A 14442-nucleotide genomic window follows, 5' to 3' on the forward strand; every position below is an offset into this window, starting at 1 on the left:
ATAGTTTTTTGCTTGAGGATGCTCCAAAGGTTCCCAATAGGATTTAAGTCAGGGAAGAATGGGGACCACACCATGAGTTCCTCTTCTTTTATGCCGATAGCAGCCAATGATGTAGAGGTGTTCCTTGTAGCATGAGATGATGCATTGTCTTGCATGAAGATGGTTGTGTTGCAGAAGGCACAGTTCTCTTTCTACCATGGAAGAAAGTGGTTGGTCAGAAACTACACATACTTTGCAGAGGTCATTTTCACACCTTCAGGGACCCTAAAGGGGCCGACCAGCTTTCTCCCCATGATTCCGGCTCAAAACATGACTCCACCACCTCCTTGCTGACGACGCAGCCTTGTTGGGACATGGTGGCCGTCCACCAACTATCCACCACTGCATCCATCTGGACCATCCAGGGTTGCACTGCACTCATCATTGACCAAGACTGTTTGAAAATTAGCCTTCATGTCGTTCTGGGCCCACTGCAGCCGTTTCTTCTTGTGAGCATTGGTTAGGGGTGGCCGTATAGAAGGTTTATGCACAACTGCAAGTCTCTGGAGGATCCTACACCTTGTTGTTCGCAGGGCTCCAGAGGCACCAGCAGCTTCAAATATTTGTTTGCTGCTTTGTTTGCTGATGTATTTGTCTGGCAGAAACCTTCATCATTGTGCCTTTATCTGCACAAACCCATGTGTGCTCTGAGTCAGCCACAAATTAACATTATGGTTATCACGCTTAAATTTTCGTGAAATATTTAAGGTTTTCATTACGTGTCCAAGGCATTAAACTATTTCACGCTTTTCAGCAGGAGAGATACTTTTTCCTTCCTATATTGCTTGAAAATGGTGGTCTGCTTAATAATGTGGAACATCCTTCTTTAGTAGTTTTTCCCTTTAATCGGGCTCGCCTGGCAAATATTGATCATAGGTGTCTGAGATTGATTTCAGTGATACAAAGAGTCCTGAGACACAATTCCATCCATGGGTTTAATTGAAAAACAACTTATTTAATCTTTATGAAATTTAAACACAATTTGCATAATAATTTGGAATGCGGTTGTTAATGGAAAATTGTATTTAGTAGTCAGTATAATCTTTTAGTGATATAAGTTTGCATATGGTAGAATACTGCATGTAGTTATTTGTATTAGGAAATATTCAACCATGTATACTTAGAGGCATATAATTAATTGTGTGTGATCTCTAGCAGGCTGCAGGCTTGGCGTGCACCTCAGGAATGCACCCCCACGTCCTGGGAGAACGAGAGAGCTTGTACCTGGTTTTATTGTTTTATGGTAGGATTAACGTAGTTACGTCTGTTTTAGTCTAAGTGCTTTAACTGCTTGACTTCCTCACCAATGTTATCTAGGGTGAGGGAGGTCTACCCTCTTCCTGACCAAGGATGTGCCTTTTATGACCCTTTGATCAGCAGGACACACACGCGCGCACACACACACGCGCGCGCGCACACACACACACTGAAGTATAAATAAAGACCAGGGCAGTTTCTAAGCGCGAGTCTCAGTCTGGAGGCTGCCCTTGCTAGCAAGAAGTTCTGTGTGTTTCTCTTCTCTGAGTCTTTGCTGAAGAAGTGTTTTAGAACATTTTCCCTAACAGCGGTGTACACTCATTGGCCACTTCAATGGGTACACATTCATGGTGTTGAACCTCATTTTGCTTTGAAGATTGCCTGCATTTTTTGTAATATAGATTATATTCCTCAAAGGTTTTACCCCATGTTGACATGACAGCATCACAGAGTCGAAGGTTTGTTGGCTGCACATTCATGATATGAATCTATCCACGCAATCCCAAAGGCACTCTATTGGATTGAGATCTGGAAGCAGCCATCAGAAGATGGATACAGCGTGGTCAGAAAACGATGAACATGGTCAGCAATGATACTCTGGTAGGCTGTGATGGCTAAATGATGCCACACCAAAACATCACCAGCCTGAACCACTGAAGCAAGGCAGGATGGATCCATAATTTCATGTTATTTACACCAAACTCTGACTCTATTATCTGCCACAGTAGAAAACTCAAACTAAACTCAAGTTTTTCTAGTCTTATGTTATCCAGTCTTTTTTTAAGTGTTTTTGATGAGCCCATGTGCACTGTAGCCTCAGTTTCCTGTCCTTAGCTGACGTGGTCTTCTGCTGCTGCAGAGGTTTGATACATTTTGTTACAGTGGTTACAGTTACATTCCTAACACTCCTTTGATATTTCTACCCTTTTTCAGACCATCCTCTAAAATCTGGTGTGGGAAAATCCCAGCACATCTGAAATACTCAGACATGCCTGTCTGGAAAAAACAAATATGTCACATTCAAAGTCACTTAAATCATCATCCTTTTGTTTGGTTTGAACTTCAGCAGGTCTATGTGCATTTATGCACCGAGTTGCTACCATGTGACTGGCTGGATAGACAGTTGAATTAATGAGCCATTCAACATGTGTACCTATATATACCTACATTTATAAAAAAACAAAAAAAAAAAAAAACAAAAAAAAAACAAAAAAAAAACAAAAACATGTGTACCTAACAGTGTCCTGTGAGAGTAGTTTTCCTATAATCAGAATATAAATGAACCCAGTTTTATAGTCAAGTCTACTTTACCTATCCGGTTGTTAAGTGATGACGTGACGAATCCTACTTCCGGGCCTAAAGTAGTCTGTGTTTAATATGGCTTTTGTGTTGTTAACATGTTTAATGTTTTGTATTTTCTTCTATTTAATCTCAAAAAGCTCCTAAAACAGTCAGTGATCACTGTTGACCTCCCTCGGCTTTTATTACCGCTAATTATTTATTTAAGCTCAGTTTTTAAAACCTTAGGATGTAACTACAGCCCAGCCCATGCAGCAGTATATGAATGACTAACCTCGTATTGTGGATGGATTATCTCAGTTGTTCTCCTGGCTGAAGTTTGGTCCTTTTACAGCATCCTGCCATGCGATTACATTTGTTCCTGACCACCGAGAACACTCACGTTAACTTTTATCGAGTGGAAAAAATTTAGCTTGTTTATATTATGCTAACATAGCTGTGTCGCTAGCGGTCATGTAGCACATCATTATATACCAGCTAGCCAAACTTCAGTAACCCTACAAACGTCACTGCTGTTTAGTTTTCTGTCTTCATTTATGTTGGAAGTGATAACAGAGATGTACGTTTTAATTTGTTTCCAGAGCCCCGCAGTCAGGACATGCTATATTGTATTTAGATAGAAGCTAGCGAGCTAACGCCCTGCTAACTTCTAACTCCGTTAAATGTCATAAATTCCGTTTTCATGGATGCCTGGATGTTAAACTCAATTGTTACACCTGGTAGGCAAGGCAAGGCAAGTTTATTTGTATAGCACAATTCAACAACAAGGTGATTCAAAGTGCTTTACAGAGACATTAGAAACAAAAACAAATAAGAGCAGAACGCTGGTAGAGCAGAACGCTGATCATTTTATTAAAGATGAAAGACTTTAGACAGTTTTTCAACTCTCAGTAATGCCATAGTGCTCGTTTGATATATGGACCTGCAGCGGAGTTTAGGCCCAGACACGGCTAGTGACGTCAGACTGAACAACCGGATTCTAAAAAAACCCTGTGTTTGTCAGAGTTCGTCTACAGATCAGTCAGCTAGATGACAGCTTCACCTTCTCCAGTCTGATGTATTAGAGCACCATGTGCCCAACATCAAGTCAGTTTCATTTATAAAGCCCAGTATTGAAAAAAAAAAAAATCCCAAATGTGCTCAAGTGGCTTTACAGATTTTAGAGCATGGACCTTCGATTTGTGGAAATGTACCCTGATTCATGTGGGAGAGAAAATATTTCAAAAGAAAAAACTGTGTGTGAATTTTAAAAAAATGCTGTCAGCTTTGCTACAGCAGGAGATGTGATTGCAAAGACTGCAGATGGTCTAAGGCCATGTCCACATGAATACATTTTCATTTTAAAATAGAATCTTGATGCAAACGACCTCTTTCCAGAAGAGTGTTTCACATTCATACCATTCATGTCCGTCTGCCTGAAAATGCACCATTCAAGTAGACCGAGTGTACCTCCTGTGCATTTAGGCAGGATTGTCATGAAAGAATGCAGAATTTCCCTGCACAATTATCACAACACAAGGTCACTGACACCTGCATTTGATTTTAAATTCAATACTGCTAGCCAAGCCAGAGATGTCTTTTTTTCCTTCCACAAAAAAGTTATGGGGTAGAAGCATGGTGCATAAAGGAAGGATAAGTAGTGACTGATCAGACACGATCCAGAAGTATCTTAAAGTTTCAGTTTCAGGCTGTGCAGAAAATGAAAATGGGTCAGCAGTGTTTCCAAATGCTTCTGCTTTAGGGGTCCTAAAACAGCAGAGAGGTGGGGGATGCTAGTGGCTGCTGATGAGTGAGGTTTTGACCCACAAACATGGATTTGTCCTAATTTCTGCATCCATCTGAAAAGGGTTAAATTCACTCTAAACGAGCACATCAACTGAGCATCACTGTTCACCATCTGTGAATTAAGACAACAAACAACAGGCAGCCTGCTGTGGCTTTGCACCCTCTGGGAGCGTCGGGATTACCAAAACAGGAAAATGTTTTTGCTTCTCTTTGTTCTTCTGACAGTACTTCTACTTTAAAGGGTCTGCTTCCTCCGACCTCTGAGAGCCAGTAGCCCCGCGTCCACCTTTCCTGAGCCAGCGAAAGTGCCTGGCATGTCGGGCAACATGACACGCTACAACTACATACCAAAATAGCACAGCTAAGTGAAACACCAGCTCATATTGTAGCTGCAAAACAAGTCCCCATATCTGTCCAAATTTCCAACTCTGGCACAAAGTAAGGAAAGCTTTGGAGGTTTATGGTTGTCACTTTAGATTTTCTTTGATTAGAAGAAGTTGAACAACTCATCAAGCAGCTCCACGGTTCACTGATTTCACTTTAACTGGAAAAACGCCCTAACGTGAACTCCAGCTCTGCTAAACAGCAGCACTGCACTTATGTGAAGGTCAGCTCCTCTTGCAGGAGGCTGACTGTTGTCACGATTTGTGTAGGTGACACAAAGCCAGAGTGTTTTCTGTATTCAGGGCATGAAAGACAGGTAGAAACACAAAGAAAGAGCTGATTTTTTGCCCCCATCGTTTCACTTTTATGTACTTTGAAGACAGCAAAATGAGGTAAGATGAATAGAAGTGAGTCAAGATGACTGGTTATTAATTCAATTATGCATGTCTCAAGAACAGCAATTAAGAGGTTATTCTCCCCACAGAGCAGCTGGTTTTGTCCTTGACCAGAGCGAGGACACAGATAATCCACTTTACTATCATTATACTGAGGGTAAACTGAACATGTTCAAAGTGTAGACACCCTGTACGATGCACATGGAGGCTGCTCTGTGACGTTACAAAACATTTCAACAGTAAATGAGCTTATATTGGTCTGAAATATCTTAATCCTTTCCTATGACTCCACAGTAATTAATCATCATTAATCATAATCATACTCTGCCACATGCTGTGCTGTATAACCATGAATTCAGACAACAACAAACTCCAATCCTCTAATGCGCATTTATGTAAAAGCTTCAATTTTTAGATGAGAAACTGATAGCCAGGAGCTTAGCTTCTCATAACGACAGGAAGCAAGACAACAGCTAGTTTCAGTTGCCTACAGGAAACAGCTTTGATGCACTTATTTCCACAGACTGTATATATACGATGGATGTAGCATGGAGGGTGTCTCGAAAGTGAAGCAAATTCAGAAATACCTTAAATCTGCATTCTCACTAAGCTTTCTCATTGGCTAATTTCAAGTCTTCACAGGTTCATTTCCTCTGGTCCACACAGAGAAAACTAAGAAAACTGTGGTCAAACCACAAATGTGTCACATTCAGTCCACTTATTGGCCAGATATGGAAATAGAAATAGCTCTGGTAGCTGATGGAAGTCATCTTAAAGAAACTGCTTTGTAGTTCTCTTGGACCCAGACCAAAACCATCTCTTCCAAAGGGGTCTTGGTGTGAATGTTTTGGTGTGCACCGAATTGTGATTAGGATCTTCACAACTGCTTTTCCAAAATTAAAACAGGCAATAAAACGTTGGTGTGTTTTAGCTGGGCTCAGGCTGAGGCTCCCTTATGATTGACAAATCACTATTGTATGACCATGAAGTTACCTCGGTTTCTCAATCCTTTACTCATTCAGTGTTTGAACAAAAAAAAAACAAAAAAAAAACTCCTTCTTATGCGGAATTTTGAGAAATTAACTGGCCACTCCTTCTCCAAAGAGTCTACTGTTTAGTTTTTCCAGCCAGTGGCTGTTTTCTTGGAAGCCTGTTTTTCACTTGGCACATCTAGCATCACAAATGTCATTGCAGTGAATAAAAGGATGCACATTCCTAATCCAGCTAGTTAGCTAGCATTGACCTAGTGGGGCAAAAAAGTATTTAGTCAGCCACCGATTGTGCAAGTTCCCCCACTTAAAATGATGACAGAGGTCAGTAATTTGCACCAGAGGTACACTTCAACTGTGAGAGACAGAATGTGAAAAAAAAAAAAAATCCATGAATCCACATGGTAAGATTTGTAAAGAATTTATTCGTAAATCAGGGTGGAAAATAAGTATTTGGTCAATAACAAAAATACAACTCAATACTTTGTAACATAACCTTTGTTGGCAATAACAGAGGTCAAACGTTTACTATAGGTCTTTACCAGGTTTGCACACACAGTAGCTGGTATTTTGGCCCATTCCTCCATGCAGATCTTCTCGAGAGCAGTGATGTTTTGGGGCTGTCGCCGAGCAACACGGACTTTCAACTCCCGCCACAGATTTTCTATGGGGTTGAGGTCTGGAGACTGGCTAGGCCACTCCAGGACTTTCAAATGCTTCTTACGGAGCCACTCCTTTGTTGCCCGGGCGGTGTGTTTTGGATCATTGTCATGTTGGAAGACCCAGCCTCGTTTCATCTTCAAAGTTCTCACTGATGGAAGGAGGTTTTGGCTCAAAATCTCACGATACATGGCCCCATTCATTCTGTCCTTAACACGGATCAGTCGTCCTGTCCCCTTGGCAGAAAAACAGCCCCATAGCATGATGTTTCCACCCCCATGCTTCACAGTAGGTATGGTGTTCTTGGGATGCAACTCAGTATTCTTCTTCCTCCAAACACGACGAGTTGAGTTTATACCAAAAAGTTCTACTTTGGTTTCATCTGACCACATGACATTCTCCCAATCCTCTGCTGTATCATCCATGTGCTCTCTGGCAAACTTCAGACGGGCCTGGACATGCACTGGCTTCAGCAGCGGAACACGTCTGGCACTGCGGGATTTGATTCCCTGCCGTTGTAGTGTGTTACTGATGGTGACCTTTGTTACTTTGGTCCCAGCTCTCTGCAGGTCATTCACCAGGTCCCCCCGTGTGGTTCTGGGATCTTTGCTCACCGTTCTCATGATCATTTTGACCCCACGGGATGAGATCTTGCGTGGAGCCCCAGATCGAGGGAGATTATCAGTGGTCTTGTATGTCTTCCATTTTCTGATGATTGCTCCCACAGTTGATTTTTTCACACCAAGCTGCTTGCCTATTGTAGATTCACTCTTCCCAGTCTGGTGCAGGTCTACAATACTTTTCCTGGTGTCCTTCGAAAGCTCTTTGGTCTTGGCCATGGCGGAGTTTGGAGTCTGACTGTTTGAGGCTGTGGACAGGTGTCTTTTATACAGATGATGAGTTCAAACAGGTGCCATTCATACAGGTAACGAGTGGGGGACAGAAAAGCTTCTTACAGAAGACGTTACAGGTCTGTGAGAGCCAGAGATTTTCCTTGTTTGAGGTGACCAAATACTTATTTTCCACCCTAATTTACCAATAAATTCTTTACAAATCCTACCATGTGGATTCATGGATGTTTTTTTCACATTCTGTCTCTCACAGTTGAAGTGTACCTCTGGTGCAAATTACTGACCTCTGTCATCATTTTAAGTGGGGGAACTTGCACAATCGGTGGCTGACTAAATACTTTTTTGCCCCACTGTAGCTAGCTGATCAGCTCCATCCTCATCAAACTATATATTCATGTACGCTGGCTATATCCATCTTACATTAATTATAGCAGTTATCGCCACCTTAAACAACAAATGTAGATGGCTCCACATTTCTGTATAAAAGGATAAAGAAGCATGATACATGTATTGAAATTGTCTTCATGAGCTAGCTAAATCCAGACCTGCTGCATCTAACTGCTTTTTCAATTTCACAAAACACTAAAACAATAAAATCCCACAAGCTAAAAAAAAAAAAATCAGAGTTTGCTTTACTCAACTAACAGTTAAAAAGAAAAAAATGATGAAGCTGACACCAGCACCTCATTATTTTTATGATTTAAACATACAACTGATTGTCAAGGCCTAGAAGAGAAGAGAGGACTCAACTTTTGTTTCTTTTAAGAGTCCATTATTTGTCAGTGAAGCTTTCATGTGCCTGAGGCCTTTTATACTGACTGTGTTCACTGAGTGGGCAGAGTTGTGTTCAGCCAACCAACAACAGGTTTCTGTGAATGAGGAATGCTGAAAAATATTTCAGTAAAAACAAATTTCCCACACGAGGGACTAATAAAGGTTATCTTATCTTATCTTAAATGTGAAACTCCATGTTTTAAGCTACAAGCGCTAAATTGCTCAAAGAAAGTGTTTCACACAACCCCCCCCCTCCCACCCAAAAAACAGAGCAAAAAAACAATGAGTTTAACTTGAGTCAAGAATATCCACAGTATATTTTTACACCACAACATTTTTTTAACATTTGTAGTTATTTTAAACACCGAGGCTTAACATGCAAAACATGCCAAGAGCTCGTACAACACGATGCACTTGCAAGACAATCCAGCAGCGCATGGAACAGCTGAGCCGCGACAAAGTGTGTGACAGGACGACAGCGTGATAAAAGGGACACCAGGTGATGACAGCGAGGGCAGCACAACATGCTGACAACATTTGCACATCACGACAAGCATGAAACCTCCACTCTGCGAATCACATCTTACAGCTTGTTACAGTTTCCACAGATACCGAGCAGAGGATTAACACGATGGGGAGGATGAGATGAGGGTGGATTTTGTTCAAAGGCAAATAAATATTTAATGAAGCAGGGATGGGAGAATTGATCCCCAATGTATTAATACCTGATGTCTTATTTTGGAGAATCAAAAAAAAAAAACCTAACTGTAAAAATTCACAATTTCATGATGTAATGGTGACATTTCCATTAATAGCTGCCCTACTTTAAATTTTACAAGCATCCCTATATTCATACTGAGCTACTTTTTACACTTTTTTTTTAAACCAAATAATATTAATAGATACCAAACTTATACGCTTTGAATACCCCAGGCGTTTGTAATTAAGCAGCTTCTGCTGAGTGAAAGGTACACACAGTGACCTAAAGCTCAGCATTAATTGGTAGGAGGTATCACCCATCCCTGTCAGACAGAGCAACAACACAGAGACAGCGGTGTGTTTGTACCTCTCTCGGTGTAGCGGGTACATTTTACAGCTGGCAGACCACTCCTCTGCAGCAGAACAAGAAGGAGATAGTTCAAGTTATAAGGTGAAGCATAAAACCTGCTGATCTTACCAGCCACTGCTTCACGGGGTCCACATCAAGAGGTTGGGACATTGTGTAAAATGTCAGTGAAAGCAGAATACCGTGATCCGCAGATCTCATAAACCCATGTTTTATTCACAACAGACATTTTACTATTTCAGGAAAAATATTAGCTCATTTTGAATTTGATGGCAGCGACACGTCAATAAGTTGGGACAGGGCCATGTTTACCACTGTGTAGCATGCCCTCTTCTTTTAACAACAGTCTGTAAATGTCTAGGAACTGAGGAGGAATGTTGTCCCATTCTTGTCTGATACAGGACTTCTCAAAGTGTCTTCTTTCTTGTATTTTTGGTTTCAAGATGCTCTAATTGTTCTCAGTTGGTGAAATTTGGTCTCTACTGCAGGCAGCTCAGACTTCTACTATAAAGCAATGCTGTAATAGATGCAGTGTGTCGTTTAGTATTGTCTTAATGAAATATGCAAGGCCTTCCTTGAGAAAGACATGTGGATGGGAGCATTATATTGCATGTACACTTTTCAGCATTATTTGATGCCTTTCCAGATGCACATGCTGCCAATTCCGTAGGCACTGATGTAGTGATGAGTGTTGATAACAAGCCGGATAGTCCTTCTCCTCTTAAATCCAGAACAGTGTCCATGTTTTCCCAGAAGAATTTAAAATTTTGATTTGTCTGACCACAGAACATTTTCCCAGTTTTCCTCTATCCATTTTTAGTGAGCTTTGCCCAGAGAAAATGGCAGCATTTCTGGATTATGTTGACATATGCCTCTTCTTTGCATCATAGACCTTTAACTTGCATTTGTGCATGCAGACAGTGATTTCTGGAAGTGTTGCTGAACCCATGCAGCGATTTCCATGAAAGAATCATATCTGTTTTTAATGCAATGCTGTATGAGGGACAGAAGATCATAGGCGCCCTGTATTGATTTTCAGCCTAGTCCCTTGTGCACAGCGATTTCTCCAGACACTGAATATTTTTGAATTATATTATGTACTGTAAATGAGGAGACATTTAAAAGTCTTCATATTTTTTCATTAAATGCAGACCTGTTGCCAAATGTCATTATGGCAAAATGTTGTTTCCTTTCAGTAACACTTACTTTTTCAGCATTTTGTTGCCCCGATCCAACGTTTATGAGATGTTTTGCTGCCAATAAATTCAAAATGAGCTAACATTTTCCATGGAAGAGTAAAAGTGTTACAATTATTTGGAACTGGGGAGGTTGTTGTACTTATCAACAGTACCAAGAGAACATGATCATATCCTGCACAAAACACTTCAAGGATCATAAATAAGATAACCTTTATTAGTCCCACACGTGGGAAATTTGTTTGTGGTAAAAACAAAGAATTTCATTTAGGTTAGACCTGCTTAAAAACACATAAGAAAAAGACTTACACTTAAGACCACAGCTCCATTTAAAAATAGTACTTATACATAGTTCTTGTGTCATTAACACACAATAAACCCATTCATTAGGCTCCTCCAAATGCTGCCCGAAAATGCAGATTTTCTGAACCATTTTTAATGTATTGCTGTTGCCGAGCATTGATGTTGAATTAATAGAAACTGGTCATAAACTTCACCCTGTCTAAATCTGCAGCCTGTTACCTCAAGCTAGAAGGTGTTCATTATATCAAGACTGCATCTCCATCCATTTCCAGGCTACCCATGTCAGAGGATAAGAACAAGAACTCCAAGACAAGCAGCACGGCTTGAAAGCACCTGTGTGAAAATTCATTTGGTTTATGGACCTGAAGCGACTCTTAATCAAGACTCTGCTCCATCTGTCAAGTGTGCAGAAGAGCTGCAGGCTGTCTCTGGATATTATGAGTTTTGCAGACTCCTGTTTGAGAGTACACGGTGGCCCAGTGACTAAATCTAGCTTTTTTTCTCCTTTTTTGCCATTTGGCCCAGGTGACTGAATCCTGCTGCCTCTCTGCTGCTCAGAGGGATGAAGCAGAGTTGATGCCTGGCTTAAGCTCTGACAGTGAAAATGCATCAAACACAGGCCATCGGAGCAGATGTTTGCTTGTTTGTTACTGTCAGAGGACCATTTCCCCGCTGGCATCAACAGAGTGGATACAGTCTACTTTAAGCTTTTAGCGTTGACACTGTGGCACAATGCCACGCTGACTGGGGTTGGGTATTTAGTTCCTAATCTGACTTTTATTGACAGTAACACATTCCAGTGCACCCTCTCCATCTCACACATGGAAAACACGACAGCAAAAGAAACATTTGTGGTTTCAAAGCCCTGAAACCACAAATATTTCCATGACTTTGAAACCTCGAACCTTCAAACCTAAGAATTGAATGCGTGGGTGCTTTACAGCAGTTTGCAATCACTTTGTAAAAGTACTCCAATCACTGCACTAACACAAGTGAAATATTACAATTCATACTGGAATTTCAGGTATGTATAGCTACTTGTTGTTGGCCAGTTTACTTTATTTATTTTTTTAATGGTAATTGTAAACAAAAAAAGAAAAGGTGCCGCTCAGGTGCGTCCTCGGACTATGCCCCGCCACATAAATGTTAACCTGACCAACTCAATTTTGGCCCTGGATCCAACCAAATAAATAAAAGAAAATATTAAGCTCAATGAAAAACTGTTCAAATCTGAGTTTCCTGGATGACAGTTGTCTTACAGTGCAGATTTCTAGTCTTTTCCATTATCACATATTTTCCATCCATCTTCTTCTGACTATCTGGATCCGGGGTCACAGGGCAGCACTTTTAGCAGATATGCCCAAAAGTCCCTCTCCTCTCTCCAGACACCTCTTCAAGCTCGACCCTGAGGCATTTCCAAGCCAAATATTTTGCTGGCAAGAAAATAAATGTTCTTGAAATGTATTTTAGATCACATTTTAGCTGTATAGGAGCACACGTTTTAGGAAACGGGGTCTAATCTGAGCAGTAAACGGGTAAATATCGGCACTGTTGCATTACTGTGCACTGAGAACGATTACATTAAGTAGTTTAGACTGCAAATAAATAGAATGTAAAACCACAATAATGCAATAATGCAGTGAAATCGGATCCTCCTGCGGGTGCCAGCTTATCGTGGCGCATCAGTGAAATCACATTAAAGATAAAAGATGATGCTCTCGTGCTTTGCATTCATTTAAGGAGCATCTTAAAGCGCCATATAAGTCTCCCAGAGGTTGGAAGCTAACAGCTTGGACTCTGGTAGTGGGAAGAGGGTTCAGGTGTATCTGAAGCCTAGCTGGAGACCTGCACGTATAATTGAACACACGCAAACACACTGACAGAGTTAATGAGATTGAGCGCAGCATGACACCAACAGCATCCCAATAAAAGCCACCCAGGATCCCCTGCAACAGAATCAGCCTGCAGACTCGCTCTTCAGTGAGGAGGAACAGAATAGAGGAAGTCTCAGCAGTTGGAGCATTTAAATGACCTCCGTGTGCGTCATCATAAAAAATTACCATTACTTTTAAACAAACCGCCAGCGTGACAGCCAGACGGTTACATGTAATGCGATTATCTTCGTTGGCACAGCGGTCAAAAAAATGAGAGTTTTGATCAAAATAAGTTGGGATCTACGTTTCAAATTAAAGACTCCTTTCTCGCTCAGCAGCTACCGGGATGTAAACAAAGAAAACAGCAGACTGTCACGTGTGAACTAACGGTAGAATTGCTCCAAAAGCTTGTACAAGATGCCGTCCAACGGAATCAAAAACCCACGTCGTCAGAAACGAAACTACTTCGTCACAAAGTTCACATTCAGCTTTTCTTTTTTTCTTTTTTTAAATCAACACTTGAAGAGAAAATATTTCAGACACAAAACCACAACTTACCCCATGCTCCGAGGATTTAGATGTTATTTTGGAGGTTAAATCCACTCCTAATTTCCCTCTCGCCAAAAAGATTTTTCCTTTCCTAAAACCCTGGACGTAAGTTACATTTCTGAAAAAAAAAAAAAAAGACAAATCACTTCCGACTCCAGATTCCTCCAGTTTCCCCTCCAACAGTACTCCTCTCCGCTCAAGTCAGTTGCACTCCAGCCCGCCTGCCCTTCTTTGTCCGCGGGGTTTCCACAGCCAAGAACACCGCGAAACTGTCGTATCCGTGCGTAATTACGCACCGCGAACGTTTGGCTCTGCTTTGCGGCTCGGACAGACGGACGAATGTCGATGAAAAGTCGGGCAGCACAGTGCTCTTGGCTCAAACCTCCTCCAGGACTTGTGTGCTGCGCTCCCCTCCTACCACTGTGCCAGATCACACTGGGATTCCATTCAACTATTTCTGTGGGACCGCGGGGTCTCCACAGTGCCATCTAACGGGCTCCGTGGAAATGACTCCTCATTATTCCGACTGTTCATTTATATGCCAGAATAAGAACTATGTCAAAATGACATAGTTATAGCCTTAAATCCCCCGCCCCGATAGCTATTTACGACAAAAGCTTAAGCAAACAATCAGTCATGATGCGCACTGCTGCACTTGATGTGTTAATCTCATGTCAAACCAGATTATGGTGAGTATGGAGATGTTTATAAAGAGCTATATGGTAATCCCAATTATTTCAAATCAGTATAGAAATGTACAAATATATGCCAGATTAGATTAGAGCTTTTTTGTTTTGTTTTTTAAACTCAGATGCAGGCATTAAGCCTCTGAAAACTGAGAGCAATTGCTGTAGTTTTTATAGCCATATTGGATCTCCTGAGACTAAGTCTATTCACGCCCTCCTTTGTTGTATTTTTCCATTTCATAATTTGCCAAATGCTTTCAGTGCATCGCCGATCTGGGATATAGACAGGTCGGTTAAGTGCTACACAGTCGGTTTCTTTTTGGAAAAGCAAAACT

The 14442-nt window shown here is 41.2% G+C and overlaps 1 protein-coding gene across 1 annotated transcript in view; it reads right to left on the bottom strand.

Moving 5' to 3' along the window:
• The window catches only part of homer3b (homer scaffold protein 3b), a 53727-nt gene extending 39883 nt beyond the window's left edge, over positions 1-13844 (bottom strand). The window contains exons 1-2 of the mRNA XM_085433047.1: positions 13431-13844; positions 9500-9545 (exon numbers count right to left, since the gene is read on the bottom strand). Coding sequence (XP_085289173.1) covers positions 9500-9522 — 23 coding nt within the window. The 5' untranslated portion in view covers positions 9523-9545; positions 13431-13844. The remainder of the gene's footprint in view (positions 1-9499; positions 9546-13430) is intronic.
• Positions 13845-14442: the final 598 nt, after the last annotated feature.

The sequence above is a fragment of the Copadichromis virginalis genome, linkage group LG15 (genome assembly GCF_057382275.1).
Source record: "Copadichromis virginalis isolate Kocher_CV1m ecotype Utaka linkage group LG15, C_Virginalis_male_GT1.1, whole genome shotgun sequence".
Taxonomy (NCBI): Eukaryota; Metazoa; Chordata; class Actinopteri; order Cichliformes; family Cichlidae; genus Copadichromis; species Copadichromis virginalis.